Raw genomic sequence first — 27,848 nt, 5'->3', positions numbered from 1 at the left:
TGCTGACGTGCTGTTTGTGTTTTGGCAGCTCTGTCATGATACTGGATTAACCTAGTTTGCTGCTTCCATTAAAGAAAGCTTATGTGGAAATTTAGAAGGCAGAGTAAAGCCTTTCCTTAGACCCGGCTGTAGGCTGGGTCAGCATGGAAGTCATCCCTGTGCTGGAGAGGAAAGGACAGTCAGAAGTTACCACCTGGAAGTTGCTCTTTGTCCATCTTCTCCCCACCCATTCCATCATTCCTGAAGAGCAGAGGGGAGATTTTCTGTTGGGTTTGTGCCTCAGCATTTGTCTGAGGTGTGCTCAGCCTTTCTGGGAGCCAGGAGGTGAAGCAGTGGGCAGATGAGCTGGTTTGGGCTGTTGGTACAGCTTGGCTGATGGTTTGCTGGGCTACCTGGTTTTTATTACACCAGCAAAAAAGAATAATACATTAGGAGAAAGGAAGTCTGGTTAGCTCTGCTTTTCTCCCCCCTATTCTCCTCTCATTTAGCCAAATTCTGTTCTCACTGCTGCTGCTTGACTTGGGAACATGAGGAGCTTTTAGTGAGGGAACTTGGCCTCCTGTTTGTTTCCTCTGCTGAAAGGGAAAAGAAAACTGCTGGCAGCCAGGTAACTATGAAGATGTTGTTAGCTTGTAGTGATGCTGGGAAGAATTATCTAGTGCAGTGTTTGGCAAGATGTTAGATGAGAGTTCTAGGAGATGAGAAGCCTGTTTTGAGTTCCTTTCTGGGACGAACAGGCTGGAAAAGGAAATTCTGTTCTTTCAAGGGTACGGCTGAGAATGCACTTGCACAAGTACAGCATGCTTCATTCTTCTTTTCTTAATTATTTCTGTGAGACTGTTGCTTTATTAAACCTTTCACTTATCTTTGTGGTTGATTGTCAGGGTTCCTTGTATTATCAGAAGGCTAAAAAAGGCTGTTGTTTGTTTCCCTTCAGTGCAATAGAGAATTCCCGTGCTGATATCCCTGTAGTCAGCTCTAGTGAAGCTGAGCAGTCAGAACCTGACTGTGATATTGGTGGGACACTTGAGGCTGACCCTCAGAGTGAGCCTTCCTCTTTTGTCAGTCCACCAGAGAGGTGAGTATCCGAGCAGGTTGTGTGTGACTCTGAATACTTCAAAGGGAGTTGTTCTCTTCTGTGCTGGCTTTGCAACAAACATTTGCATGTGCTTGCTTATCCATGTACTTGTGTGAGTGTGATACTGCATGTGTTGACCATGTTACAGACCCTGATACTCTTTAAACTTCCAGCCTTGCAGGCCAACATATAGAGAACATATCATCTTCTCATGGCAAGGGAAAGAAGACAAAATCTGAGTTTGAGTCCAAAGTTTCAGCAGCTGAAAAGGGGGCAGATGAGCAAAAATCTGCACTTAATGCTTCAGAGAACCTAAAAAGGGAGGTAAGTTGTACACACAGGAGTGGTGCCCTCTGTTTTTATGGTAAAATATGTGGTGTGCTTTTATTCTGTCCCGGAAGTATCAATTCGCCCTTGTTACAGTGGGATGTGTAACTGGCCAGGCCTTCTGTGCTTAACTGGGACTTTCTTCATGCTCTGGTTGTGAGGTACTTCCTAAAGCTTGCGTTTTTTAATAAGACTCTTTCTAAAATCAGAATGACTAAGGCCATGGCAGTATCATTTTTTGCTGGTTCAGGATCATGTTTAAACTGTCACTTGGCAACTACCTCTAAAATATTATCTATAAAATAACCTCTACACTTCAAATGTCTACCAAAAAACGTTCACTCATCTGGTGGTGTGCTGAATATGTTTGTACAAAGGAGAAATGAAAGCTTTAAATTGAATGATGTAGTTTAGTTGACAGGGTTTTTTCTTTGTCAGGCAAGTCCATAACACTTTTTCTGAGATACTTCAAAATGGTTCCTTTAATATTTAATAATTCTGCTGTTTTTGACATGTTCAGAAATTCCAGAGAACCTGTGGGATTCTGTCATCACAAGCACTGATGTTCAAAGATTTTTGCTACAGGGAAAGCTCTCTTCATTAGGAAGAGGAAAAGCAAAAATTGAGAAGAAAATGCAGGTGTTGGAGAAGAAGGCTTAATTTTATTTAAAATGTATTAACTTAGCCACAAAAATTGCCAGTATTTCAGTGAAATAATCTGTAATTCTGAGAGAAAATCATCACATGTTTTTTCTGGCTTATAATCTTGCTTACATTGGCTCTAAGTTGTTAACATGGGTGCAAATGATGTGTCTGCCCTTGACTTGATCAGAGCATGCTTTGTTTTTTCAAGTTCATCTTTGTTTTCATTGTTGGTCCTGAAAAATATTCACAATCAGTGGTTCTTTCTTTTGCAGAAAGACTTTAAGAAGACAGGAGAAATTGACCCTACATCAGTAATAACTCCAAAGGACCCTGGAGACATTCCAACATTTGATGAATGGAAGAAGAAAGTCATGGAAGTGGAGAAAGAAAAGAGTAAGTTCAGGATTCATTAGTTTGGTCTAAATACAGAGCACTGTCATCTCCTGGTAGAGCTGAATAGCAGGACTGTCTCCATTTGGAATGCAGCCTGGAACTTCATTTTTTTGCTAGAACTATGTCATTAATAGCTTTCATTATATAAAAGCAGTGAGCAGAAGTTCCCTGACAGTGCAAATACTGCTTGTTTGTGTGGTTTGTTATAGTAGCAATATTTTCTTGTTCCTAGGTCAGTCAATGCACCCTTCTGCTGTTGGTGGGCAGCATTCCACTAAAAAGGTGCAGAAAAACAGGAATAACTACGCTTCTGTAGAGTGTGGTGCCAAAATTTTGGCAGCAAATCCAGAGGCAAAGGTAAGCATTTATTAATTATTAGTGCTCAGGTTTTAGTGTACTGTTATGCAAAAAAGTACACTTAAAACTGAGCACTGGTTTGTGAAGTTGTTACTCTGTGTTTGGATTTATTGGGATTTTGATTACTAAAAATAGGATGTAAACAGTGATCAGTGTTTTTTTTTAAAGAGGGATTGCTATAGAATTTGATGTCTTTTTACATGAATTCAGAAAATGGGAGCAGAGTCTACTTCCTACAGAAACTGAACAGAGTTATAGTAAAGAGCTCACCACAATAAATAATCTGTGATTGCCCCAAAGTATGGCATATTGTGTCCTGGATAATTGTCTTGCTCAGGGTGTTGTTGATGCTAGTCTACAAACCTAATTTCCAATTTATTGTTGGAAAGAGGGAAAAAATCCTTGATGCTGTTGGTATCTACCATGCAATTTAAAATACAATTTTTTTTTTTTTTTTTAACAGAGCACTTCAGCTATTTTGATGGAAAACATGGATCTTTATATGCTCAATCCTTGCAGTACTAAAATCTGGTAGGTTCCTGAGGTTTCCATTTGTGGCAGGAGTGATTACAGTTTTCCTTTGCTGTGGGACTGGCTTGACCTTGATGTGTTGCTCCTTGGAATGGGTGTGTGAGGAACTCTGACAGAATTAGCACAAGAGATTTGTTATGTCTTCCATAGAAAGCTAGCTCTGGTATTGACAAGTAATATTAAGGTGATATTTTTATTTATCTTAATATGTGTAAGTTTTGCATAATTATCTTAGGGCAGATAAAGCATTTGAGCATTCAAATAAAGATTCTTGGTTTCTTTCCCTGACTGTCAAATAATGGTAGGACAGGTGAACAGAATTTACCATACATTAATTGGTTTTTCAGGTACGATTTAAATTGTTTGCTGTCCTTAGTTTTTAGTTCTGTGATCTCATGCCTTGGAGTGCAAGATGGATGAAACTCTCGTAGCTGCAAGTGCTACCTGGAGTTATTTAAGGTGATGTTCAGAAAAACACCACCAGTGATTCTAATGGTGCAGCATTTTTATAGTGTCCTCCTTGCACCCAGTGAAGGATGTGATAATGAGGGGAAGGGCTGAAGATGGTAACTGCAGAAGGAAAAGTCCTTTCTTAAAAAAATATTTACTTTTTGTCTTTAAGGTTTGTTGTTGAGCTCTGTGAACCAGTGCAAGTAAAGCAGTTTGACATTGCAAATCATGAATTATTCTCTTCCACTCCTAAAGACTTTCTGGTGTCAATTAGTGACAGGTATGTTACCTAAACTCATGCTTCTGAATGAAATTATTATTAAATGCAAGGCTTTATGAAGCATAATTTTGTATGCTTGTTATTATGCAAAGTGTAATGTAATGTGAAGTCACATCGTTTTTCTTCGTCTATATTGTCAGTTGCTGGCAGGTTTTTTTCCTTTGCCACCTTAAAAATTAAAAGGAAAAATTTGTTGAGGAGCAGAATTTATACAGTAGCTGGGTAGTGGGTGGCAGATTATAAAATTCCTTAATAAAATGCTACTGAGTTTGTGGGCCCTCCCCTCCCTTGTCATTCAGACCATTTTCACATGGTTAGAGCTGTCTTCAGTGCTGAACTATGTCCAAAACCCCACGGAGGATTCAAAAAGAAAGGAAGAGTAGTACACCATTGAGAAGTTGGGAGGGGGTTAGAGTGTTGCAGGTTGGCCAGATGATGCTTCGAGGGTGGCTTTAGGGTGATTTAGGCAGAGCTGTGCCCCCACTGCTTTCTGGAGTGAGCAGGCGTTCAAAGGGCATCAGGAAAACTCCTTTTCTTCTTGGATGCCTAAAGCAGATGGGGTTAGACTTTGAACACTTGTTCTGTTGTGCAGTTCTAGCTCTGCTCTGTTTTCTGCTGCCTGCTTACAGTAAGGCAACCTGCCAGGTGTTGTGTTCTTCTGTTCATCTGGGGGGGCTTCTCTCTAGACTGGCTGAGTTTCAGTGATGGGATAAGTCTGGGATGTTGTGCTTCAAAGGGGCTTGCACACTGCTGCCATTGTGTGAGGGTCCTGCTGAGGTTTTGGGTTGGGAACATTGCTGCTGCCTTGCAGCTGGAAAGAACAAAATGTATTTGTGCTCTGGAAAGGTATTAGGAGTAACTTCTGTAAATACCTGTAAAAAGAGAGTTCCTGCATTTCATTACCTGACTCCATTGTTTCCTTTCTAGGTATCCAACAAACAAATGGATTAAATTAGGTACTTTCCATGCCAGAGATGAGAGGAATGTCCAGAGCTTTCCTCTGGATGAGCAGATGTATGCAAAATACGTGAAGGTAACTCGATACTGCAGAAGCATCCATGCTCCTCAGGGAAGGAAGGGTTTGCTGGGTTTCATCTGTATAACAGCATCCCAAGAAACGTGTTATCAAAGGCTGCCTTACCATTAATTGCCCTTGGTTAATTAGTGGCCCCAGCTGGGCTTGTCTGGATGCTAAATCCTTGTCACAGTTGTGACCTTATTACCTTGCTCACTTTGGTAATTGAGAGGATCTTGGGAAGCCCCTTGGGTCCAAGTACATACTTAGCTGATACCTGAATTAAGGAACATCTAGACAAAGTTCTGTTCTATTTGACTTACCCAACTGTCCCCTGAGTGTAAGAGCAGAAGAATCTTGACCTGTTTCATTTCTTGGCTGTACCTGCTTTAAACATATAAACATATATCTGTATCTACCTATTTAGATTTATTTGTGGATATACACACACTGCCCACTCAGTCCCTGGAGCACAGATCATAATATGCCTATTTCTTGTTATTTTTGTACCAAGTTGGGCTGTACAGTTTAGGGAATCTGAAAGTGTGCAGGGTTGCATCTTGGTTCTCATTAAGAGACTCAAAGTGCAGTTTTCCAGTTATTCAACCATAACTCTGACTCAGGCAAATTATTTATGCTCACTGCTACTGGAGCATTGCCATGATACCTCCACCTTCAAAACAGTTTGCATTAAGCTATCTGTACTCAGGAGACTCAAAGGGAATAAAACTCCATAAATAATTAATGTGGTACTTGAACTTGGATAAAAGCTTCTGTGAAAATACGGGGTTGTAGTGAAGGTTTTAATTCAAATAAGATACAGTCCTTTTAGGTCCTCTTCAGTGATGTGTTATCTTCCAATTATGGTATGGCCAAAAAAAAACCCAAAAAGAGATTAGTTTGTGCTCCTTAATTATGCTTTGTGCTTTTATGAAAAAGTAGCTGTGAATGACAATTGTCTAACTTCTTTACCTAGGAATTCTGCATGAGTCATAGAACAGAGATTTCATTTATTTTTAATTCTGTTTTCTGGCTGAATTAATTAATGCCTTAAGGTAGCTGCCATTGTCACTGAAGTGGCAGAATTCCTGTAGATGCTGCAGCACTTAATCCCTTGGTGGATACAGTGCTCTGCCTTGAATAATACAGCATGGTAAAATTTCCAAAGGTTTTTTCACTTCATACTGCAAAAAGTAAGCAAGTTCTAAGTATGTCTGGTCTACAGAATGAGTCCAAAATATTTTTGAAAGTTAAATTTTTTGAAGTGGCTTACTGAACTTGTATCAAATACAGTGGGATTTTTGTGGGATTATTTGCCTTGGTCTCACTTGCAGATTATTCCAGTCCTTCAGTGATAGTGTCTACATAGTGGTTTAATAAATGCTTGCAAATTAATTTAGATTAAATAAATACCAGTGTGTAGTCAAGGTTGCACTAGAAATACGCAGGTGTCTGAAGCTCCCAAGTCTGGGATCAGCTGCTCTGTTTGTTGCAGTTGTGCTTCTGTAAATGGAGGTATTTAATACTTAGTGAGTTGCAGCAGCAGCAGTACATAGAGAGTGCATGCTACATGGGTTTGTTTTTCCTTTTGAGTCACTTTCTGTAGTCTGTGTTCTTTAAGGGGAAAAAATACACTTAGTACATTTAACACACTTCATTATTCTATCTGCAGTCATGCTGCCCTGAAAAATGGAATAACTTCAATTGCCTAATGAAACACTTGTTGCATGTTACCTTCAATCTGCAATGTACAAGGGCTAAATGAAATCTTGCTACCCGAGGCAGATGAAGTTGTGTTACAACTTAATCCTTCCCAGCTTGTCCTCTTAGTCATTTATAGTACTGAATTAAACCCAGCAGGACTCTGTAGTTGCCTGTGGCATGTGTTCAGCCTTGGTACTGACATCTACTTTTTTGTTTTTTTGTTTTTTCTCCTTTCCTCTCTCTCGCTTCAGATGTTCATCAAGTACATAAAGGTTAGCAACTCTTCTTGTGGAGTGATGGATGCATGGGGCTGGGGGTGTTCTCTGCTGCGGCTCAGCTCTTTAATGCATGGCAAGAATAAATCTGGGCTTTTCTGCTCTGAGCAATCTGCAACTCCCTGGAGTGAACAAAACTTGCAATTTCAAGATTGAGTGTTTATGTTAAGCGAACTTGTGGCTCGTGGGTCTTTGGAGTTTTATTTTAAGTACCTTTTATTCTCTAGGTGGAGTTGATATCACACTTTGGATCAGAACATTTTTGTCCTTTAAGTCTTATAAGGTAATATTTTGTGTTTTGCTTAGTCTTTCTCCCTCCTTGCAGTGAGGATTAGTCTGCCTTTAGAATAGTTGGGCAACAATTCCAATTTTCAATTCCACTTACTTGTAGGTATTGTGGTTTGAAGTAGTTGCCTGACCTGCCTGCTGTGTAGTGTCTTTCATGTCTGTGTAAAGAAGCTTTGAATCTCTTTATTTGCTTCTCCAGTATGTCAGGAATAGTTTATATTTGCAGGGGGAGGAGGAAACAGGAGCCTTGAGCAACTTTAGAGCAGGACATGAGCATTTCAAGGCTGACCAAGCAAAACAGGGACCAAGTGGTGAGGTAAAAAGAGCAGGTGTGGTGAGTGCTTTTTGGAAGCTGCTGGGTTGTTTGGCACCACAGGTGAATGCAGTCAGTAATGTTTGCAATAGCTGAGTAGAAACACTTGTGAATTTTTAATTCAGAGAGCCATCAACCTCTGTACTGCTCCTAAAAAACATGTTTTGAACCTGGGAGGTCTCCAATATTAGAAGTCAAACCATATTTTTAGTCCACAAGGCTGCTTTACATTGATTTAATTTTGGCAGGAGAGGTCAAGGAGAATGTGGCATGTAAAGGGAGGTAGTTCTGAAGAGATATTCCTAGAGCAAGTCCAAGGTGGAACTGAAGAGGAGGCGTAAGAGCTCATGGACAGCCAAAGACAAGGAAGTCTAGGTGTGAGTTTAAAAGGAAGAAAAGACTCTTTGGAATTAGAATGAGAAACAGGATCTTGTTTAGGTTCCTTGTATATACAACTCAGAGAAAATAAATATCCCTGCTTCTTGATCTTGCTTAAGTGACTGCATCTACTGTATCTCATTTACTTGTTACATAAAGTTAATACTGCTTATCAATTATGTCACATGATTCCTAATACTAGGTTTTTATTTTAAAACTTTGATCATAGAGTATTTGGTACTAGCATGGTTGAAGAGTATGAAGAAATAGCTGATTCTCAGTATCAGTCTGAAAGACAAGAACTGTTTGATGAAGATTATGGTAAGCAAATATTTTGTGCATCTTTAGCCATTCAGACAGCTCTTGTGCTGTTGGTGGCTCATCACTTCCTGCATATGATGAAAGATTTGACTGTTAAATTTACTTGTTGACAGTGTTTCAGCATCTCTGGGCTTTTCCAACAACCCTTTGAAGTTTTAAACAATGTGTTTAAATGTAGCTATGTAGAGGCTTGCTTTAAAATTATAAGTCTCTGTTTCGCTTGGCAGAATAGACAATTTCTTCATGTGCTGACAGTAGGAAAGGATTACTAAAATTAAGCAACTTACATGGAAAGTTCTATTCTTAGTGTCCATTTCAGTTCATGATATCTGACCTCAAGCTTTCTGCAGTCTTATTTCCACACTGTCAAGTTGACATCGTTAAATGACATGTCAAATCTTGAGGTTCATATTCTTTGCCCATGACAGATGAAAGTCTAATAGTCACGAGTTGTTGTTCTTTATACATAGATTATCTATTGGATTATAACACAGGGGAAGAAAAATCTTCGAAAAATCTTCTTGGTTCTGCTACAAGTGAGTATGATTTATTAGAATATGTTATTCCTGTGTTTAAAACAAGATGTGCTGTTTGAAAGTGGAATGACATTTTGTTGTGCAACATCTACAGTTTTTATATTCTGCTGAAGCAATTTGTGATTCTTCTTTAGTTTCATAGGAATAATTAAAAATTTGTAGTTGCAGGATTGTTCTTAATGTTCTAAAAATGAATTTTCAATTTGTAAGGGTATCTGTTTTATGGAAACTTCTCTGTACTTAAAGATTCTGAATACTGAAGATCATGTAGAAGTTGCATAGGGCTGTAAATGGCCACTACTAAAGTGTTGTAGAACTGTAATTATGTGGAGGTTGGAAATCTTTGTTTAGTTAAAATGCTTAACCTGCAGGAGGCAATAGAAAGATTTCCTTTGTACAACTTTAGGGGGAGAAAAAGATGGAGAATACTACAATTTCTGATAAGGCTTTATGTAAATACTGTAACTTAGGTTCTTCATAAGGTATGTGTATTTTTTTGAGAGAACTAAAGGTTCTTGACTGTCTCCTCCCACTTTTCCCATTGGAAAACCTCTATGTGTAGGGTTAGTTTGGCTGAGAATCCTGAAATATTCCTGGTTTTAATGGTAGTCTTCACTGCTGAATTATTCAGGATAGTGTCACCTCCACACACCATTTCCTAAGGAGCTCTTGCAGTGTGCCACTCTTCCTTCTGTCCCAGCTAATGAAGGTTTGTTATTCTAGTGTAGATCTGCACTCAGTTAATGCTGTTTGGAGTCAGGCTTTGCTTTCATCCTCTAGTGGATCAGAGCCACAGAAACCTTTCATACTTTCTCCTAGAATATTGTTGTCTCCTGAGAATAAGGTCATGGCTAGGAATATTCACAGCTTAGAACAGTTTTCAAAAGGGAAATAGATAGTGGAAAAGGCAGTTTATTTCTACATGTGTGCCTGTCACAGATGAGATAAAGCAGTAAATTCTTCCCTGACACTGCTTATCTCTTCTTTGTGACTTCTAAACTCCTATCTTCAAGCTATCATGGTGATGCATATTCATTCACATGATCTGTCTGCAAGGACAGGACTACAAGTTTATATTCACTGTCTGAAAAAGGCAGTGACTTTCTGTTTAATTTTTTAGACTACTAAGGCGAAAAGATTTGAAACACCTGTTGCTGATGGTGCTCAGCTGTCCCTCTAATGCACTGAAACATTGCAGTGACCAGTATTTAGTTGTGGCTGGTGGGTTTTGACTGAGAGCTTTCCTCTCTGTCAGGGTGGTCGGTGCTCCCCTTTTGGAAGGAGTAGAGTTTGTGGGGGTTTTTTATATGCCTGCAGACAAATAGGACAGGTTTCCATTTTGCATCTTAAATGTAGAGGGAGAAAGAGGGTCCTCTGAGGAGGAGGTGGAGGGTTCTCAGACAATCTCATAAGAAGCATTCTGCAGTCTTGTTCTCTCTCCTGCCGTTCTCCCACATTGTAAAGCCATATACCAACTCTGTATTCTCCTTCATTTTTTTCATTTTTGTAAGAAACCATCGACAGCTCAAGTTCAGCATCTTTTGGCTATTGTGACTTTTCTCATCATACATACCCAGATAGATTAACACAAATCAGGAATGCAGCTTCTGGCAGCACCTTCTGCAGTTTGGCTTTCTGGAGGAAAGGCAGAACCAAAGTTTTGAACACAATTTCTGGAGCCCAGGGAATTTGTCATTACTGCTAAAATGCCTAAGATGATGACCTTGGCCATGTGACATACACTGCTATATGATGGTTGGTGGGGGAGAAATGAGTAAAATCAAGCCAGCTTCTGTGTGTTTACAATATAGTGCTCTTTACCTGTTCCTCAACTTCTAAATAAGCCTGGCCATTATGTTTGTTGTCAATATCAGGACCAAAGAGGAGCTGTATTTAATTCCTGTGCTGATCTAGAGCAGGACCTCTTGGAATTTACTTCTGTGAATTCAGAGGGGAAAGGAACTGTCCTACTTAACAGCTCCTTAAAATAAATATAAGTGTAAGCCAGATCTGTGGGTGTTATGGTGCAGGTTTTCAAATACAGGTTTCTAGCTTATACATTTACCTTTAAAAAAACCAGCTGCCTCCAGTGTAATAGAATGATCAGATATTATTTCCTTACACTGTGATTAAGTTCAAGCAAGTATGGTAAAATAGCAAATTTCTTGGTGCTGCTGAGCTCTGGGCCTCTGAGAGTGCCCTTGTTGAGGAGTTGTCTCTTTTAGATGCTATCCTGAGTATGGTGAACATTGCTGCCAATATGCTTGGAGCCAAAACTGAGGAGTCATCTGAAGCTGAAGGTACTGTAGTTTTTTAGATGAAAAGCTGTCTGGGTTTGGAAAGACAGGAGTCTGCTAGGGAAGGCAGGAGCCTCCCCTGAAATGGAGAATGTAAACCCTCCCCACCCCTCCCAATTGCTATGAATTTTAAATTATGGGTTCTCAGGGAGCAGGAAATATGGGAGCAGGAAATAACAGTTCTTTACTAGAGAAGAAAATAAAAGGATAAAATAAACGATGCAGTAAACCAAAAACAACACTAACAGAGTCAGAACACAACCTGACACCCTGTGGGTCAGGGTGCTGGCAGCAGTCCCATTGGAATTGTGGCTGCAGCCCTCCTGGAGTGTCAGGTGTGGTTCTGTTGGAGCAGGGATCCTGTAGAAAAGGTGCAGTCTGCCTCTGAAGATCCAGTGGGAGAAAAGGCAGCTGCTGTTCCTCTGGGGAATTCAGTGGAGAAGCCCTGCAGTTATTCCAGGATCTCCAGATTATATCTGGGTAGGAATGCTTGGCTCCTCCCTCTGGGCTCACATCTCACAGTGGGATGCTGTAGCTCTTATCAGCCCTGCAGGGACATTCAGTAGCTGTTATCAGCAGATGTCCCCTGCCAGGGAGGAGTGATTGTGGTCACTCAGAGAGAGAGATGAGGCAAACTGCCCCCTTGACACCAGACAAGTGCCATACAGATGGTAACAGATATAATTCTATTACCATCTGTATGGCAGTTGCCTTTGTCTGGAACAACAGATTGCCTTGCAATCTGGACCAAAAACATTATGGAAAATTTGCATTTCTTTAAGTTGGTTTTTTTGGGTTTTTTTTTTTTGATGAGGAGTTGGATAGTCTGTCGTGGTTTAAATGACTTTTTTCACCTTTTGTGACACATCTGATTAGTGTCATAGAGCCTAGTGACTGTGAAAAATGGAACAAAGATGCTGAATTTGCAAAGGAGACCTATACAAAGATGATATGTGCTTGTTCAGCTTTATTGGAGATCTTTACTCTCTGTGTTACCCAGCTGGAGTTGTAAAGTCCTAACTTGCTGCTTCTTTGAAGTATTTTGAGACTGTTCACGAACACCATAGTCAAAAACTGTCAGTAGCATTTAATTCAGATAACTTTGGATGGCATCTGCAGTTAATTTGGTAGGACAGTTAATCATAAAAAAAACCCCACCAATAATAAACCCAGATCTCAGAATTTGTTGAAAACAAAGATGGTTCTTGAGTTTCCACATTCACATTTTACTCCTTCCTGCAGCTGGGAACAAAAGTGTGTCTGAAAATGTCACTGCCACCCCTGCAACTTCAACAGCTGCACCAAGACTGCTTGAACCAACACCTGTTCCCTCACCAGAGTAAGTGATTGCTCTCAGGGTGTTTGTAATGTGCTCCAAGCAGAGACAAACATGGGCCAGTCTGCAATCCGGGGTAGTAGGATGCTCAGATATGGCGTGCAGACTTAAAAAAGCGAAAAAATAAGTATTTGGTAAAATCTGTAGTATGGAAATGGCACTAACCAGACATATAGTGCTTTTGTTGCTGTCTGTTATAGCTGTTTCCATTATGGTGTATTTTGTTTTGACACAAACTGGTTTCATATTGGCCCAGGTTTTGTGGTCTGCTGCAAGGGAGACTAATTAGGAATGTAAAATGTGTTGCTATAAACTTCTGGTTTATACCAACTTCTGGTTTGGAAGCTTATACTTTGGTAGACTTCCCGTAATGAAAACATGTATGCAAATGTACAGAGTGAGCTTGAGATAAGAAGTTCTGTATAGTCTGTTGTTTCTTGGTAATTACAATTGCTGATAATTAGTCTGCTTAAGGCCAAGACCCTGCCTCTCAAATGTTAAGACATGACTTGTGCTGTATTTAGTGACTTTACAGTTTTCTGTCATTCTTGCTGAGAGACTCAGGCAGGTCAGTGGGAATGTTGTGATTGTTGCATTTCAGGATTGCATCAGCAGAGTAAGATGCTTGCTGTGTAAAAAGGAGGATTTGAACTGGTGACTTTTTTCAGGGGTGAGGGAAGCAGCAATAGGTAAATGAGAAGGCTTGCTGTTAAGAGGCAGGGTTTGAAATAATTTGTTTACCTATTAGGACTGAAAAGCACCAGAGAAAATATTACCTTGCAGAATTTCAGTCTCAAAACTGGCCTTTGGTCACTGGACTAAGCCTTGCTAATTTTCTGAAAGACTATTTTCACAGTCTTCTATAGCAGGGATGTAAAATTGTTGAATTAACACCTTTTTAACTCTGTTGTAGACTTGTTACTACAGATATTCCACAGATAGAGAAGGAGCAATTAATGGTGGATTTGACTAAAGAAAGCCCAATTGTTCAGCTAGTGCAGGAGTATGAAGAAGACACAAGCCAGTCCACAGTAACTTTGCTGTCCAGTGATGAGCAGGAAGAGGAGGCAGCAGCATGGTTTGAGCTGGAGACAGAGAAGTACTGCAGTGACATGGCAGCAGTGTGCTGCATTTCCACCTTCTCGGAGTACCTGCTGAAGTGGTGCTCGGTTGCAGCAGCCGTGCATCGGCAGCACAGTAAAACTGGAGGGGAAGAGAGGCCAGCTCACCCTGTGGATGTGCAGCAGCCACAGCCAGCTCTGACTGAGTCTGCCCACACAGCAGCAGAGGAGCCTCTGCCTGAGCACATGGACAGCAAAGCTGAGAAACCCCCTGGGTCTGCTGTTGCAGTTGACTTCAGTGCAGTCCACGAGGAGATAAGCAATGAGACCACAGAGTCCATTGAGCTGGAGCCCAGCCATCCTCAAACTGTCTCCCAATCCCTCCTGCTAGAAGTTACTTCTGAAGTGAAGCCATCTCCCACAACAGACGTGGTGCTGGAGCCTCCAAAAGAAGACTCAGGCCAGGTAGCAGCAAGGGTGACTCCACAGGTGGATGTCCCAGAGCTCAGCACTGAAATGGAAAAAGCTGAGAGCTCAGCTGTAGAAGAAAGCCCCGAGCCCAGTGTGGCTACCGAGGTAAAGGAGGTGAGCACGAGAGAGCCTGTTGCTACCCTAGTGATTCCAAAGCCTACAGAGACTGTTCTGCAGCCTGAGAGCACAGTGGATGTGGTAGCCAGTGATGCTGTGGAAGGGAAGGAGAGCACTCCAGAAGTGCAGAAACCTGCTGTGCCTCCTGCTGAGCCTCCCGTGCCTGCCGAGACCAAGGAGGACGAACAGGTGGCAGAAGAAGCTCTGCTGGCGCTCCCGGTCTCAGGGGGGCCGCAGAGAACAGCCACAGATTTCTATGCTGAGCTGCAGAACTCCACAGAGCTGGGCTACGCCAACGGGAACCTGGTTCATGGATCCAACCAGAAGGAATCTGTCTTCATGCGCCTCAACAACCGCATCAAGGCCCTGGAGGTGAACATGTCCCTCAGCAGCCGCTACCTGGAAGAGCTCAGTCAGAGGTGAGGCTGAGCAGGGCTGGGAGGAGTCCGGGCTGTGAGGTACAGGGGAGCTTGGGCAGAGGGGAGCTTGTAAGGGCTGAGCTCTCGGGGCCGCTCGGGTCTGATCTGGCCAGCTCTGGACCCTTGGCACCTCGCAGCCTTACAAGGAGTAAAAGACTCGAGGAGCTCTTTCCTCTCGGGGCCAGAGCCCCACTTCAGTCCTGGATAGGAGCTGCCTGGGCAAGGCTGAGTCCCTGGGGGAAAAGAGACCAAAGAGGAGATTTTAAACCCAGGGTAAGGGTGGCAGAGGAGAGGGGCCACAGCCAGTGGGATAGAGGTGATGGGAGGGACTGACCTAGGACAAGACCACCTCCACTGGGGCTTAGGGGTGTGTATGGAACACACCGTGTGAACTGTTCAGTGCAAAATAACAAAATCACCCAGTGCAAAACAATAACTAAAGAAACCACTTAGTGCAATACAACAATAAATCACAGCTTAAAGCTTTATGGGAAGCTGAGGAAGGGACTCAAGCCTAGGTGGGTGTTTGGAGTTACCCTGTGTGAATCAGGGCTTCTTCCCTCTTTGTATTTCAGATAAAACCCTGTTTGTTTTATTTTGAGGAGTATTGCTGTGGGTTTTTTAAAAGGATGAAGTGTTGTCAGGATATAGGCACTAATCCTGTCCATAATTCTATCTACTAAAGGGCACATCCTTCTGTTACTGTTGAACTGAATGTCACACACCTACAATGCCTTCTTTATTAAATTATTTCCACTTAAACTGCCCTGTTATCTGTAGTAAGTCTGGTCGAATAAGCAGCTGTGGAGAGGGAATCAAGAGTTTCCTGTGAAGGATGTCTCTGTGTATTGGTGTTTATCTGTGGTGTTCCTTAGCTACAGGAGAGTGGGGAGATGTACCCATTTCAGAATTAGTTCCAAAGAAGGGGCTCACAGTTATATTTATTGTGTGGAGTCCATTCAGTAAATTGGCACTAAGCTTGAAGGTGTTGAAATAGATTGGACCATAACCTTGGGGAAAAAAAACCAAAAGTGACATCTGTTTTATTTGTGAAACGTAAAAGCAGGTACCACTTGATGCTTAAATAAAGCACTTTGGGCAAAGAGAAGGTTTTTGCTGGCAGTCAGGTTTTAGACTTAAAGACAAGTCTAAGCTGAGGAGTTTTGTGCACTGATATTTCAGCCTTAAACACTTTTTGTTTTAGGTACCGAAAACAAATGGAAGAAATGCAGAAGGCTTTCAATAAAACAATAATAAAACTTCAGAACACCTCAAGAATAGCAGAAGAGCAGGTATGATTTGTTTGGAGTATTGAGGTGTTTTCCTAGTTAGGCTTGCTTTTAATGAAGAGTTGCACAGAGATGCAGAAATCCTCTTTCAGCTGAGCTGTGTATGTGCCTTTTAAGAGCATCCATTCCATGCTTCCCCGTTTTTCTTCATTATAAGATTTTTAGACATGTTCTCAGTTGTTTCAGAATAAAGCCATTTTCAGCTCTGTTTTCTGATTTTGTACTTAAAGAAAAGATCAGTTGTCAGCTGGTAATGGCTACAACTCTTCAATGTCTTTGTCCGTGAAAAAGTTATCCAGGTCAGTTCCAACCCTTGTTTCTTTGTTGTAACTGCACTCAAAACAATTTTTTAAACTTGGTTCATTTTTCATATCTGATTTAAAGTGTTGATAGACGGTTTCCCTGCTGCTGAAGAGACTGAGCCTATGAAAGGCAGAGGGGTACAGTAATGGCTTAGGCTAAATCTGCATTTAAAAATGTTGTGCATGTAACAAAAACTTCATTCTTTAAAATGTGGATTTTCCCTGCTCTGCCATCTTGGCTTTCCTGAGCAGCTGTGAAATAGAGCAGTAACTGCTGTGCTAAACATTCTCTAAAGCAGCTGTGCAAGTGGCAGTGCAGACTCCATCCCAGACTGTCTGAAAGCTTCTGAAGTGCAGTCCCAGGCCTGGAGTTACTTCATCCATGAGCAGCGAAGACAATGGCAGCTTTCATGTGTTGCCTGTTCTGGGTTGGGTTTGGGGTTTTTTTGGAAGAGTTTCAGTGCTGATCAGTCTGAAATTAGCCCCCCTGGTGTTCTGATCACCTTCCTTATTTTTTCATAGTATTGAGTCCTGTTAGGGCTCTTCCCTGGGAGTAGCTGTTAGCTGGGAAGCAGCCACTCCTGGCAGGTGTGTGCTCCTGTCCTGTGCATCAGCCTTGGACTGGAGCTGTGCCTGGCAGCTGTGTGTGCTCTGTGGCCTCCTGACAGTGACTGTGCAGAGCTGCCTGCTCACTCTGCCCGTGGTGAGGACAGCAGAATTGTCTCTAATGAGATGCTATTGGCATAATGTTAGGAAATGTTAGTTGACAAACAAAGATGGTATGTGAGCACTGTGTTGGAAAGAATGTTGGGTAGGCTGTGTGGCTGCTGAGTGCCTTGCTGTGTCAGACAGATAGAACACTCATTCTGTGGCCATGAGGGCAGGTGACAGTGGAACCTGGCCACTGACAGCATGCCCATGACTCTGTTCTCCACAGGATCAGCGTCAGACAGAGGCAATCCAGCTGTTACAAGCACAGCTCACCAACATGACCCAGCTGGCTTCCAATCTGTCAGCGACCGTGGCGGAGCTGAAACGTGAGGTAATCACAATCCAGAGGAAATGGATGCATAAACACATCTCTGTTTGAAGAGACCAGAGTCTTCAAATGGAGTTTTAAATTGTCTGCTGTGTTGCTTTCAGCCTACTCTATCTGAAACTTCTGGCTGCAGATTTGAGTAACATGAGCTGTCTTGGTTACAGCAAAATTGGCCATAGTTACTGCAGCCCCCCTAGCCCCCATGACTGTAGTCTGAGCCAGGGCACCCTTCTCCTTTCCTTGCTGGCTATTGTCATCTTTAGAGATTAGGGAAATCTTGGCAACAATATTAGGAACATTTTCTCTCCAATGTTTATGTTCTGCCTGCCTGACATTTCAAGCAGTACCATAAACATGATCTTTTATATTTTGTGGGTATTGCCAAAGACCTCCCTTGAGCTAACACTTGGTGAGACTCCTCCTTTGATGCCTGGCTGGATGAACTTCTGTTTGAGTGCTGTGGTCAGTGAAACCACATTGAATCAAGTGATTATAATGGTATTTTGTGAAGTACTGCAGTGCCAGCTGATAAAAAGTACAGTTTAGATTTGCAATAGTGTTGCATCCATGTCAGCTGTGAACCAGAGAATTTACTTTGAAGCCTGATTTCTTATGGGAAGCGTATTGCTTTCAAGGAGAGTGGGATGCTCTTTGCAGGGGGTGGCAACTTCTGTAGTTGTGCTGATATTGGAGGCAGGGGAATCTTGTCCTGATAGCAGCTAGTGGGATTCAGCCTTCACTCCTGAGTGCTGCCCGGCCAATAGACTGCATCAAACCTCAGGAAAATTACTGAAACATGAACAGGTGTTTGGTGAAACTAAAGAAAAGTGAGTTGAGAACACAGCACTTGTCTTTTAGCGCTTAAAACATGAGAATGGCAAGGCCATGGAATTGTTGCATCTTCAGCAGTTGTCTCTAATCCCTGCAGGTTTCTGACCGCCAGACTTACCTGGTGATTTCTCTGGTTCTCTGCCTCATCCTGGGCTTGGTGCTTTTTGTGCAGCGGTGCAGGAGCCCTTCTCAGTTCTGTGAAGATTACCTCTCAAAAATTCCCAAAAGCAATCACTACCCTAGCCCCAAAAGGTAATGTATTTATATTTGAAACTTCATTGTTCTTGCAGCTTTTTTTTAATGTTTCCTAACTCTGCTGGTACTGGCACATTGTGTTTTCTTTCTGCACACTCAGAATTGATAGCAAGGAGCTCTCAATCATAACACTGTCCTAGGAGCATTTTGGGGCTGCTGTACTTGAAAAACATGGCTTGGTAACTTGTAGCAAACACAGTACTGTGTCTGATAGCCCAGCTTTGTTGGGCACCTCAGCAGACAGTTCTGTCTTTCTGCCAAGAATGATTTTTAATGAGAAATGTACATGACAAAGTCCTGAGAAAAATATGTTAAAAAAAGCTTTCTGGAATTTCCTAGGTGTTTCTCTTCCTATGATGATATGAATTTGAAAAGAAGAACTTCCCTTCCACTGGTCAGATCGCAGTCTTTTCAGCTAGCTGGTAAAGAAGGTATTATTCATATCCTACATCTGGTCTGTGGTGTTGCTCTTAGTGCTGCACAAATGTGTGTGTTCATGTGTGTGTTCTGTAACATAAGGTGGTTTGTGAACAAGTTACCAGACACTCACAGAACTGTGCTGAATTGTGCTAAAACCTTACATGCAGTTTTTGCTACAGATCTGTTCTGCTCTGCAGATGGCTTTTTAGGGTTAGGAGCAATCAATGCAGGCACTCAGGTCTGCAAAGCTGTGAAGCTTGCAGAAGGTAGCTTTTTTTTTTCCTCTTGGAAATGCCAGACGTGGGAAGTCTGAGTGTCCTACTTTCCTGAAGTCCTGATAGCCCATGTTTAAAACTTGGCAGGTATTTAGGATTCAAATTTAGCAACTTCAGTAAGAAAACTTAGACCATTTATCTTGGCTTGGGTATGAGGAATGATCTGATCTTTGCAGTATTCATGGTAGATTTGGGACAACTGAATTTTGATTTTTGAGGCCATGAGCGCCATGCAAAAGCAAGTGTTGCAGATCATAGTAAGTAGCAAGTTTGCTGCTGACACAGCTCTTCTGGGTGCAGCAAACTTGCCTCACAGGTTTGTTCTGTGAATAAAACTCCATTAAAACTCTGGAGTTGGCAGTGTGATGCCATAAACACTAGCTAAGGTCTGGACTATTTCTTTCAAAACAATGCTTTTCCCCAAATTCTCCTCGCTGTCTCAGGCCAGTGTGAACATCTGCCTTGTTGGTAGGTGCACATGACACACTCTTACACTGGGAGCAGTTTGTTTGCCTAGACTGCAGCACTCACTGACTCCTCCTTTCCCCCAAAGGATGTTCTTGGCACCTCTCCCATGGCCATAACTGGGGGAAGGCCAGGGCTTTTCAGGTGTGTGTCACTGGCAGCTGCCACGACAGCACAGGGGAATCTCTCTGTCTGCTGACTTGACTTACAGGATTTGTGTTGTGCCCCCCTCAACTTACAAAGGGAGAGAGGGAGAAATGTGCCTGCTCAGGGGAATACTCTGTCGTGCTGTGTTTAGTTGGGACTGTGTTGCTCTAGAGCTGGCGGTGTCAGCACTGTTGAGTGTCTGTTCTCTCTTGCAGTGGATCCAGAGGATCTGTACATTGTGGAGCCCCTCAAGTTTTCCCCAGAGAAGAAGGTACAGTCTCAGCCTGTGGGGAGGGAGCTGCTGGGGTGTGGAATTTGCAGGCAGCCCCTAAAAGGGAAGAGATGAAAATCCTGACTCCATGTTTCAGAAGGCTGATTTATTGTTTTATGATATTATATTATATTATATTAAAAGTGCTGTACTACAGAATAGAGGGATGATACAGAAGGCTAGACAAGAATAGAATAGAATGATAACAAAAGCTCATGACTGCTCACAGCCTTGACACAGCTGGCTGTCATTGGTCATTAAGTAAAAACAATTCACATGAGACCAATCAAAGATGCACCTTTTGGTAAACCATCTCCAGACCACATTCCACAGCCATCAGATAGTTATTGTCTACATCTCTTTTCTGGGGCTTCTCAGCAGAAAATCCTAACCAAAGGATTCTCATAAATACCACAGTGACACTGGGGCTGAGGTGTTTGTGCTGGCAGGTGGTGCATGTCTTAGCTGCTCTCCCTGCTGGTTCATAGGCTTGGCTTCCACGCTCTCCTTGCCTCCCAGAACCTGACCATTTCTTTTTCTTTTCCACTTGCGGTTTCAGAAAAAGCGTTGCAAGTACAAAAGTGAAAAACCAGAGACTGTTAAGCCAACAACAGAGCCCCTGCACCCGATAGCCAACGGGGAGATCAAAGGAAGGAAGCCCTTCACGAACCAGAGGGACTTCTCCAACATTGGGGAGGTTTATCACTCCTCCTACAAGGGCCCTCCCTCAGAAGGGAGCTCCGAGACGTCGTCGCAGTCGGACGAGTCCTATTTCTGTGGCATCTCAGCGTGCACCAGCCTGTGCAACGGGCAGACCCAAAAGACAAAGACTGAGAAGAGAGCTATCAAGAGGAGGAGGTCAAAAGTTTCAGACCAAGGGAAGCTCATAAAAACTCTAATACAGACTAAGTCGGGGTCGATGCCAAGCCTGCATGACATAATCAAAGGAAACAAAGATATAACAGTGGGAACACTCGGTGTCACGACAGTCTCTGGACACATCTAAAGCTAGCTGAACTTCCCAAACAGGAGAGTGTTTGTTCGTTTGAGAACAGTCTGTGGTATTCTGGGGGAGGATAGTGGGAGACGAAGAGCTCAACTCATTGGAAAGTATTCAGAAATTTGGTTTCTGCCTTTTTAAATAGATGGGATTGTGTCAATCTTGGCTATAAGCTGCAGCTTTACAAGGCTGATAATTTCCTATGAGAACAGCGTTGGGGGGAGGGAGGGCAGGGTTCATTTTATAAAGGTTTTTTTTCACAGTTCCTGGGGCAGAAATTTTTTGAAACCCAGTTTGTTGGGTGGAATAGGGGTAAAAGCCTAATCCTCTTCCTTTAGCTTTGTTCCTATTTCTTGCACCTTCCCATATTTATGTGCCTTTTGTCTATTTATAATGCCACTGGAAGAGGGGAGATACAATTGTTTGTCATTTGATTTATTTTGTAATTTCTCTAGCTTTTTTTGAAGATGCAACACTACAGTGCTGTAAAGGGACATGTTGGCCTTCAGCTGGACTCAGTAATGTGGACTGGATACTGTAAAAATACCAAGAGATGAACTTGCCTGACTAGATTCTTGTTTTGCAAACCCTGTTGAGGAAAATCTCTCACCAGGGATGGCAGTTGTGTTTACTTGCACCTTCAGTCACAATCGGAGCTTACTCTGATGTGCAGAATCAGTGACGGTGGCTCTTGAGGATTTCCTGTTGGTGATGGAGGCTGAGGAATGCATTTGTCACCTGAAGGGCCTGCTGCAGCTCTCTGGAGGAAGTGGACAAGGAATGCTCACTGCTGTTGGGCTGAGGAATGTGAGGGTGCATTCTCAGAGCCTGCTCTGGGCGTGTTGGTGTTGCCAAGGCTGGGAGTCTGAGCCTTGGGGCTGGCTCACAGCAGGTGTTTCCATAACGTTTGCTTTTGTATTGGCTAACAAATGTGCAGTGTTGGTATGGCTGGTATTTCATACTCAAGTGTTTTTTTTATTTTGACTGTGACTGTGTACTTGGATACTATAGGATGTGTGGTTGCTGAACTGTTGAGTGGTTCTGAGTGAGTGGAACAAAAGGTTATTCCTTTTGACAGGTGTTACAGGTTCACGTTGTACAAAATAAGTTAATTTATTGAGCACTTTTAGTGGTACCCTTTTTAACAGATCTGATGCCTTTCCTAGGTATTGTATGTAATGTGACTTATTTAAAGCCTTTGTTTTTTTGCTGCTTTCTTGTTAGTTTATGAGTACTTTACAGTGATGTACTTTCAGAGTTGATCTGCACAATTAGCCAGTCAGAGCACATGAACCAGACGTGTTGAACATGAATTCAGAAGGATGTCAAACCTGGATGAAGAAAATTCATACTACCAGAGTGCAGCATCCAGTGTTGTGGAGCAAGAGTATGTAACTACAGAGCTGTAGTGCCATTAGAAACTGTGAATTTCCAAATAAATCTGAACACTTTGTCTTTCATTTACTGGCGTTTTTGAGAATGAAACTTGTGGCTTACATTCTTAGAGAAGGACTGGTTTTAAAATTTCAGTCCAGGACTAGGACGTGGGATCCTTTGGGCTGTAGTAAGGAGTTCATAAACTTGTCAGCCTAGATGTGTTTTTCTGTTTCAATAAAGAAAAGTGTGGGGGAGTGGATTCTGAGGGCTGAGTGGTGCTTTGTCTGAAAGGGCAGGAATTGTGGCCCTGTGAAACTGCTGGGGAGGTTTCCAGCAGGTCAGCTCACATCTTGCCCTGGGGGATCCCTGCGTGTGGTGGCCTTCTGTGAGAAAAGCTGCATGAAATGACCTCTTGCTACTCAGAGCTAAGGCTTGTGAAGGGTGCTACAAAAGGCCCTGAAAGGAAAGTTAGAGAGTCATTATCTCAAACCAGAGTTTTCAGCTTGAAGTTTGCCCCTTATGGGTTGCTCCCCCTCTGACTTATTTCTGTCAAGCCCAGCGGGACTTGGGCAGCCAAATGCCAAATTCACAGCTGGCCAGCATCTGCTTGTCAGAGGAGACCTCCCCAGCACTGAGTTTCCACTGGAGTGTCTCAGGACTCTGCTTCATTACAGACCTATGATTTAAAAGTATAGCTGAATGTGGAGTTTGCTGAGGGAGGAGAGTGCTGGGGGTTTTGTGGGGGGAAGTGTGGATTTCTTTTATTTACTCCTTCCTCTTAAGTCACTTGCTAGAAGCAGGTGTACCTTTATTGCCCAGGCAACCACTGGGCTTTTCAGAAGAATCACCTGAAACTGGACATGACTGAATTCTTAAAACAGCTCCTCTTTGAAAACATACTAGCTGTGAACTGAAGGACTCCCAGCTCTGTCGTGTGCTGATACATGAAGCTGTGTGTTGAAACCCCAGTCACACATTCAGATTTCCAAGTTAACAATTGCAGATGTAAAACCAAATCTGTGTTCCAATCTGCTCCCTTAATACCCTGCTCCCTCTGTTTTGGGTCTGACTTAGGTCTAAGGTGTTGATGCATTTGTGAAAAAATAGCAGTGATCAAGCCTGTCCTGTAATGAACACAGGGGAAGTGTGCTGTTGTAAATTCACAGCGAGCCCCATGGCAGGGAGGAATGATGCATCTGACTCCATGTTGTCAGAAGGCTAATTTATTACTTTATTATATTATATTAAAGAATACTATACTAAAGAATACAGAAAGGTAAAAAGATGATAATGAAAACTCGTGACTCTCCCTGGAGTCCTGACACAGCTTGGCCCCGATTGGCCAAAGAGTCAAAATAACTCACACCAGAAACCCAATGGAACAATCACCTGTGGGTAAGCAATCTCCAAACACATTCCACACATGAGCACAGCACAGGAGAAGCAAATGAGATAAGAATTGTTTGTCTTTTCTCTGAAGCCTCTCGCTGCCTTTCAGCTTCCCAGGAGGAAAACCCTGGGCGAAGGAATCATGTTCAGAAAATGTGAATGCCAGAGTGTGCCTGGGAATAAAGCATCTGAAGGAACCTACAGGGCCAATTATGGTTTGGCAGACTCGAGAGTGTGTTCTGGTAAGAGACTGGAGATTGAACCACAGCTTCCACCTGCTGCTGCCACCCTGCTTTTAGTTATCTGTAACAACTGCTAAAAAAAATTTCTCTTACCATCAGGTTATGATTGCCTAATCTTTTCCTTTCATGTGGGCTCTTGAGTCATTTTTTACTTTCAATTTTATTAATGTCATGCAATCTAGCTTTCAAAATTTGGTTCTTTGGAATCAAGTCTCTTAAATTTGTTATAGGCTTTATGTAGGGATAATAGTTTCTAATGAAGAGAGTTTATACATCTCAAATTCCTGTGTGACAGTCTCATGATACTGCAAGCAAGATTGGACAGCTGTTGGTGTAAAACAGGAGCCAAAGTGTGTGCTGGAGTGAGGATGGTGTCCCTCAGTCCTTGGGCAGGTCCTGAGCCCAAGGTCAAAAAAATCTTTAATGTGGAGGTTTCCATGTAAGGGTGCATGGGTGTTTGCCAAAGGAAGGTGTTGAGGTTCTGTACATTAACTATCAGTGGAAATCAGTTTTTTTTAAAGCTGCACACTCTACCAGCTGTGTGGTGATGTAAGCAGAAAACTCAGATCTAAGGTGGTGTGTGGCTTCTGCTTTTGCCAAGTTACAGCACGAGGTGGAACAGCTTAGCAGGTTTTGTTTAATGAGGTACAAACATGTTCCACTTCATTTGGAACAGAGAAGTGGAGAGCCCTGCCCACGGAGTGCTGCGGGTGTCTCATCTCCTGGAAACCCTGAGTGTCCAACTGCAGACAGCTCCACAGGAGCCTCTTCCCACAGCTCCACAGGTCAAAGCTTACTGCTGAAACTCACCTTGCTCACTTAGCCCTCCTCTAATTGAAGCAGGATGGATTTAGAAGAAGTTTCCAAGGAGGCTCCTGCTGCCTTCCTGCTGTCTGACCCTGACAGGGGCTGGGGGCTGCAGCTGGCCCTGACTGTGCTGCTTTCCACTGAGTCACCAGGAGCTCCCCTGCAGCAGGGCAGCTTTTGGGAGGCAATGCAGAGGAACTGAGCTCTGCCCCTTGTGGACCTAGAGATGGAAAGGAAACGTTTGCCACCTTGGGGCCTGTTTTTCTCCCCTGTCAGATGTGGCTGGAGCCTCCATCCAGCAGCGGTGCCCTCTGTGAGCTCCAGCAGACAACAGTCCCTGTCTGCTGTTTCTCTTTTCCCAGAAAAATAACTGAAAGCAGCAGTTACTGAAGCTTCGGGAGTTGTGATGACAGTTACAGTTTGTTTGTCTTGAATGGGCTGAGAAGAAATTAAGCTGTCAAACAGGAACCAGGCCCCCCTGGCCAGCAGGGCCAGCTGCTGTTTGCCAGGGCTGGGGCAGGGCACAGACCCTGCAGAAGGGCTTGGGAATGAGACCCTTGGGACTGTCCTGTCCTCCCTTTACCTGGGGGGACAGGAACTCACCACCTGCACATTCTCTTGGTCTTCCTCACAACTGGCCACAGCACCTTGCTCTGTGTTGTCCTGTGGCACCCCGGAATGACCCTGCTGCTCTGTTCTCAGAATAGATTCCCCTGACCTCACAGCCACTCCACCTCATTTCCCTGCACTTACCACAGGCACAAGAGAAATGAAAGCAGCAGAGTAAGATTTTAATTACTCTTTTTCTCATCTGCTTTGGCTCCTTGGGTTCTCTCTGACCTCAGAGCCTTCTTTTGCTGAATCCAGGGTTGCTGGCTGCTCGCTGGAATCAGGGTGGAGGAAAGGACAGAGCACCTTGCTCCCTGGAAGAGGCGTGTATTAAGCACTGTAATGCCAGGCCAAGGCTGTTAACACTGGACTTTGAAACCTGTTCTTGTGTGTGAATATCTGAATGTCCTTGCCATGGATGACATGTGCAAGAAATGCTCCCAGCAAGGAGAGCAGTTGTGGAGGAAATTTGAGAAACCAAACTGTTATCAAACACGCAATAGAGAAAACAACATGAAGATGCTGGTGCTAACTGCAAAGGCTGGGTGAGTTCAGGTGCCTTCCACACCCCTCTGAGGCTTCAGCAGACAGAGGCCCACTCCCTTTGGAGGCAGCTCTCACAAGCATCCATACCAGTGTTCAGTCAAAAATCCTTCTTCTTGTTCAAACTCCTTCAGATTTGGCTCACAACTGGTGGCTCCTTGGGAGGGTTTTTATTCTGTGAGATTTAAGAGCTCTCTGCTGCTGGAAAATCATCCCTCTCTTCACAGGTTTCCCACATGCTGTCCATCCCTCCCAGCCAATCTGCTCTTGAGCAGACAGATTTGAACCTCCTTTCTGTCCCACAGCTCCTGCAACTTCTTCCAGAGCCTCTCTGGAGCTGAACAAACCCTTGTGAAGTGAGTTCCAGGAGTGTCTGCCCTATAGATCCCCTGTGCCCCATGGGTCCTGTCTGCCCCATAGGTTCCAGGGGATCTATAGGGCAGGATCTATGCCCAGAGCTGTGTGTGAGCCTGTGAGCTTTCCCTGCTGGAAGCTGAGGAGCCTCTCAGCATCAGACTTCTTTTCTTTCTAGCACATTGTTTTCTACCCAAAGAGCTTGATCTGCAGTCTTTGTTTCTTGCCTTGTTTTATTCTGATTCAATTCTCTGTCCTCATGATGTTTTTGAATGTGAATGATTCTCAACTTTCTCAGTTGCTCTTGGGTGTAATTCCTGCAGCCCTGTTGGCTTTCAAGAGTTGCTTTTTAACATTTCCACTAGTCATTAGTGTAATAGGAAATATTTGTTAATTGCTTCCAGAGAGACTCTGTCCAAAACACCATGAGAGCCTCTCCTACACAGAGGTTCACACTTCAGTATTTGTTTTGAGTTTCAGGGTTTATTTTCTGTCAAGTATTAGATCTGGATCATTGTTCAAGTCCTGCTTGCTTTGGGCTGTTTCAGGCAGGTCCCTAAATCCTGCTGATACAAACTCTTAGCTGCTGGCTGATTCTCTGCCATCAGCTTCAGCATAATTGTGTCTTGTTAATTAAGAGCTCCCACCTCTCTTCTGCAGGTGAACTGGGGAAGGAGAGTGTTCTTCTGAGCAAATCCTCTTTTGCAGTCTGTAATTTTTTTTGTTGGTTTGGTAAAGGGGAACAATTCTCTGCTGAGGGCTATGGAAGGTGTTTCCATTGGAAAATATTCCTTCTTGTTCAAATGACATAACAGGGCTGCTGGCAACAGGGTGTGCAGATTGGTTCAAGAGGGGGGATAGGGTGGTGGAGGCAAATCTGACTCCCCTTTTGTCGTCCTCATGCCCTGTTTTCCTGCCCAGCTGTCCTTGTTAGGAGGCCTCAGCCTTGTCTCAATTCTGGCCTTCCAGCAAAATTCACATGACTGAAGAGCCTACCTGCAGCAAATTGTCCTGCCATGATTTCGGCAGTCCTGTTCATACCCTGTGTTGTTTGAGCACAGGAAGCCAGCAGAACACAGAGCCTGCAGGCACCACTACCTGCTTTTTTTTGGACTAGAGGATCTCCAGGGGTCCCTTCCACCCCCAGGCTCTGTGATCCTGATGTGCTGTGCAGTCAGTGTCTGTCATCTTGTGGTGTCTGAAGGGGGTGGCAGGAAAACAGAGTGACAGCAGGAGCAGCAAAGGGAGAGGTCCCTGAAAGCATGTTGCGCACTAAAGCATTTTAGGTGGTACAATAGCCCCAACCTTTGGTTTGCCACCACATGGGCTATTAGCAGGCTCTTGATCTGGGCATCCAAAAAAAGAAGGTGCAGCTGAAATGGCTTCAGTTGATTTCCTTCCTTCTCCCTCTCAGCCACCCTTTTAAAAAGCATCTTTGTGAAAGTGGGAAGCAGTGGGTGTGGAGTAAGAACACTCGTGACATTTAAGGGAAGCTGCTACTCTCTCCTCAGTCCCACCTCAACAAGCTGTTGGCATTAACACAGTGTCAGAAAAACGTGGAAGTGGATCCTCTCCAGGCAAAGCCATCGTGTGACCCTCTCTTGTAATGGCTGTGGGAGGGGATGGGGACCTGTCCTTGGG

At 43.3% G+C, this 27,848-nt stretch overlaps 1 protein-coding gene across 5 annotated transcripts in view; it reads left to right on the top strand.

The window, feature by feature from the left end:
* Positions 1-22,344, top strand: part of SUCO (SUN domain containing ossification factor) — a 39,597-nt gene extending 17,253 nt beyond the window's left edge. For 2 of the 5 annotated variants that reach the window (XM_084211552.1, XM_084211554.1), the window contains 20 exons: positions 938-1,078; positions 1,252-1,402; positions 2,323-2,443; positions 2,676-2,800; positions 3,264-3,331; positions 3,954-4,061; positions 4,989-5,094; positions 7,032-7,052; positions 7,283-7,338; positions 8,264-8,355; positions 8,826-8,891; positions 11,117-11,191; positions 12,431-12,527; positions 13,438-14,592; positions 15,797-15,884; positions 17,121-17,225; positions 18,151-18,305; positions 18,648-18,739; positions 19,831-19,886; positions 20,446-22,344. In XM_084211552.1, coding sequence (XP_084067678.1) covers positions 938-1,078; positions 1,252-1,402; positions 2,323-2,443; positions 2,676-2,800; positions 3,264-3,331; positions 3,954-4,061; positions 4,989-5,094; positions 7,032-7,052; positions 7,283-7,338; positions 8,264-8,355; positions 8,826-8,891; positions 11,117-11,191; positions 12,431-12,527; positions 13,438-14,592; positions 15,797-15,884; positions 17,121-17,225; positions 18,151-18,305; positions 18,648-18,739; positions 19,831-19,886; positions 20,446-20,892 — 3,325 coding nt within the window. In that variant the 3' untranslated portion in view covers positions 20,893-22,344. The remainder of the gene's footprint in view (positions 1-937; positions 1,079-1,251; positions 1,403-2,322; positions 2,444-2,675; positions 2,801-3,263; positions 3,332-3,953; positions 4,062-4,988; positions 5,095-7,031; positions 7,053-7,282; positions 7,339-8,263; positions 8,356-8,825; positions 8,892-11,116; positions 11,192-12,430; positions 12,528-13,437; positions 14,593-15,796; positions 15,885-17,120; positions 17,226-18,150; positions 18,306-18,647; positions 18,740-19,830; positions 19,887-20,445) is intronic. The other 3 variants (XM_084211553.1, XM_084211556.1, XM_084211555.1) reach the window with 3 other exon arrangements.
* The last annotated feature ends 5,504 nt before the right edge of the window (positions 22,345-27,848 follow it).

Source organism: Fringilla coelebs, assembly GCF_963513975.1.
Source record: "Fringilla coelebs genome assembly, chromosome: 9".
In the NCBI taxonomy this organism is placed as follows: Eukaryota; Metazoa; Chordata; class Aves; order Passeriformes; family Fringillidae; genus Fringilla; species Fringilla coelebs.
This window is presented reverse-complemented; position numbering and strand designations above follow the sequence as displayed.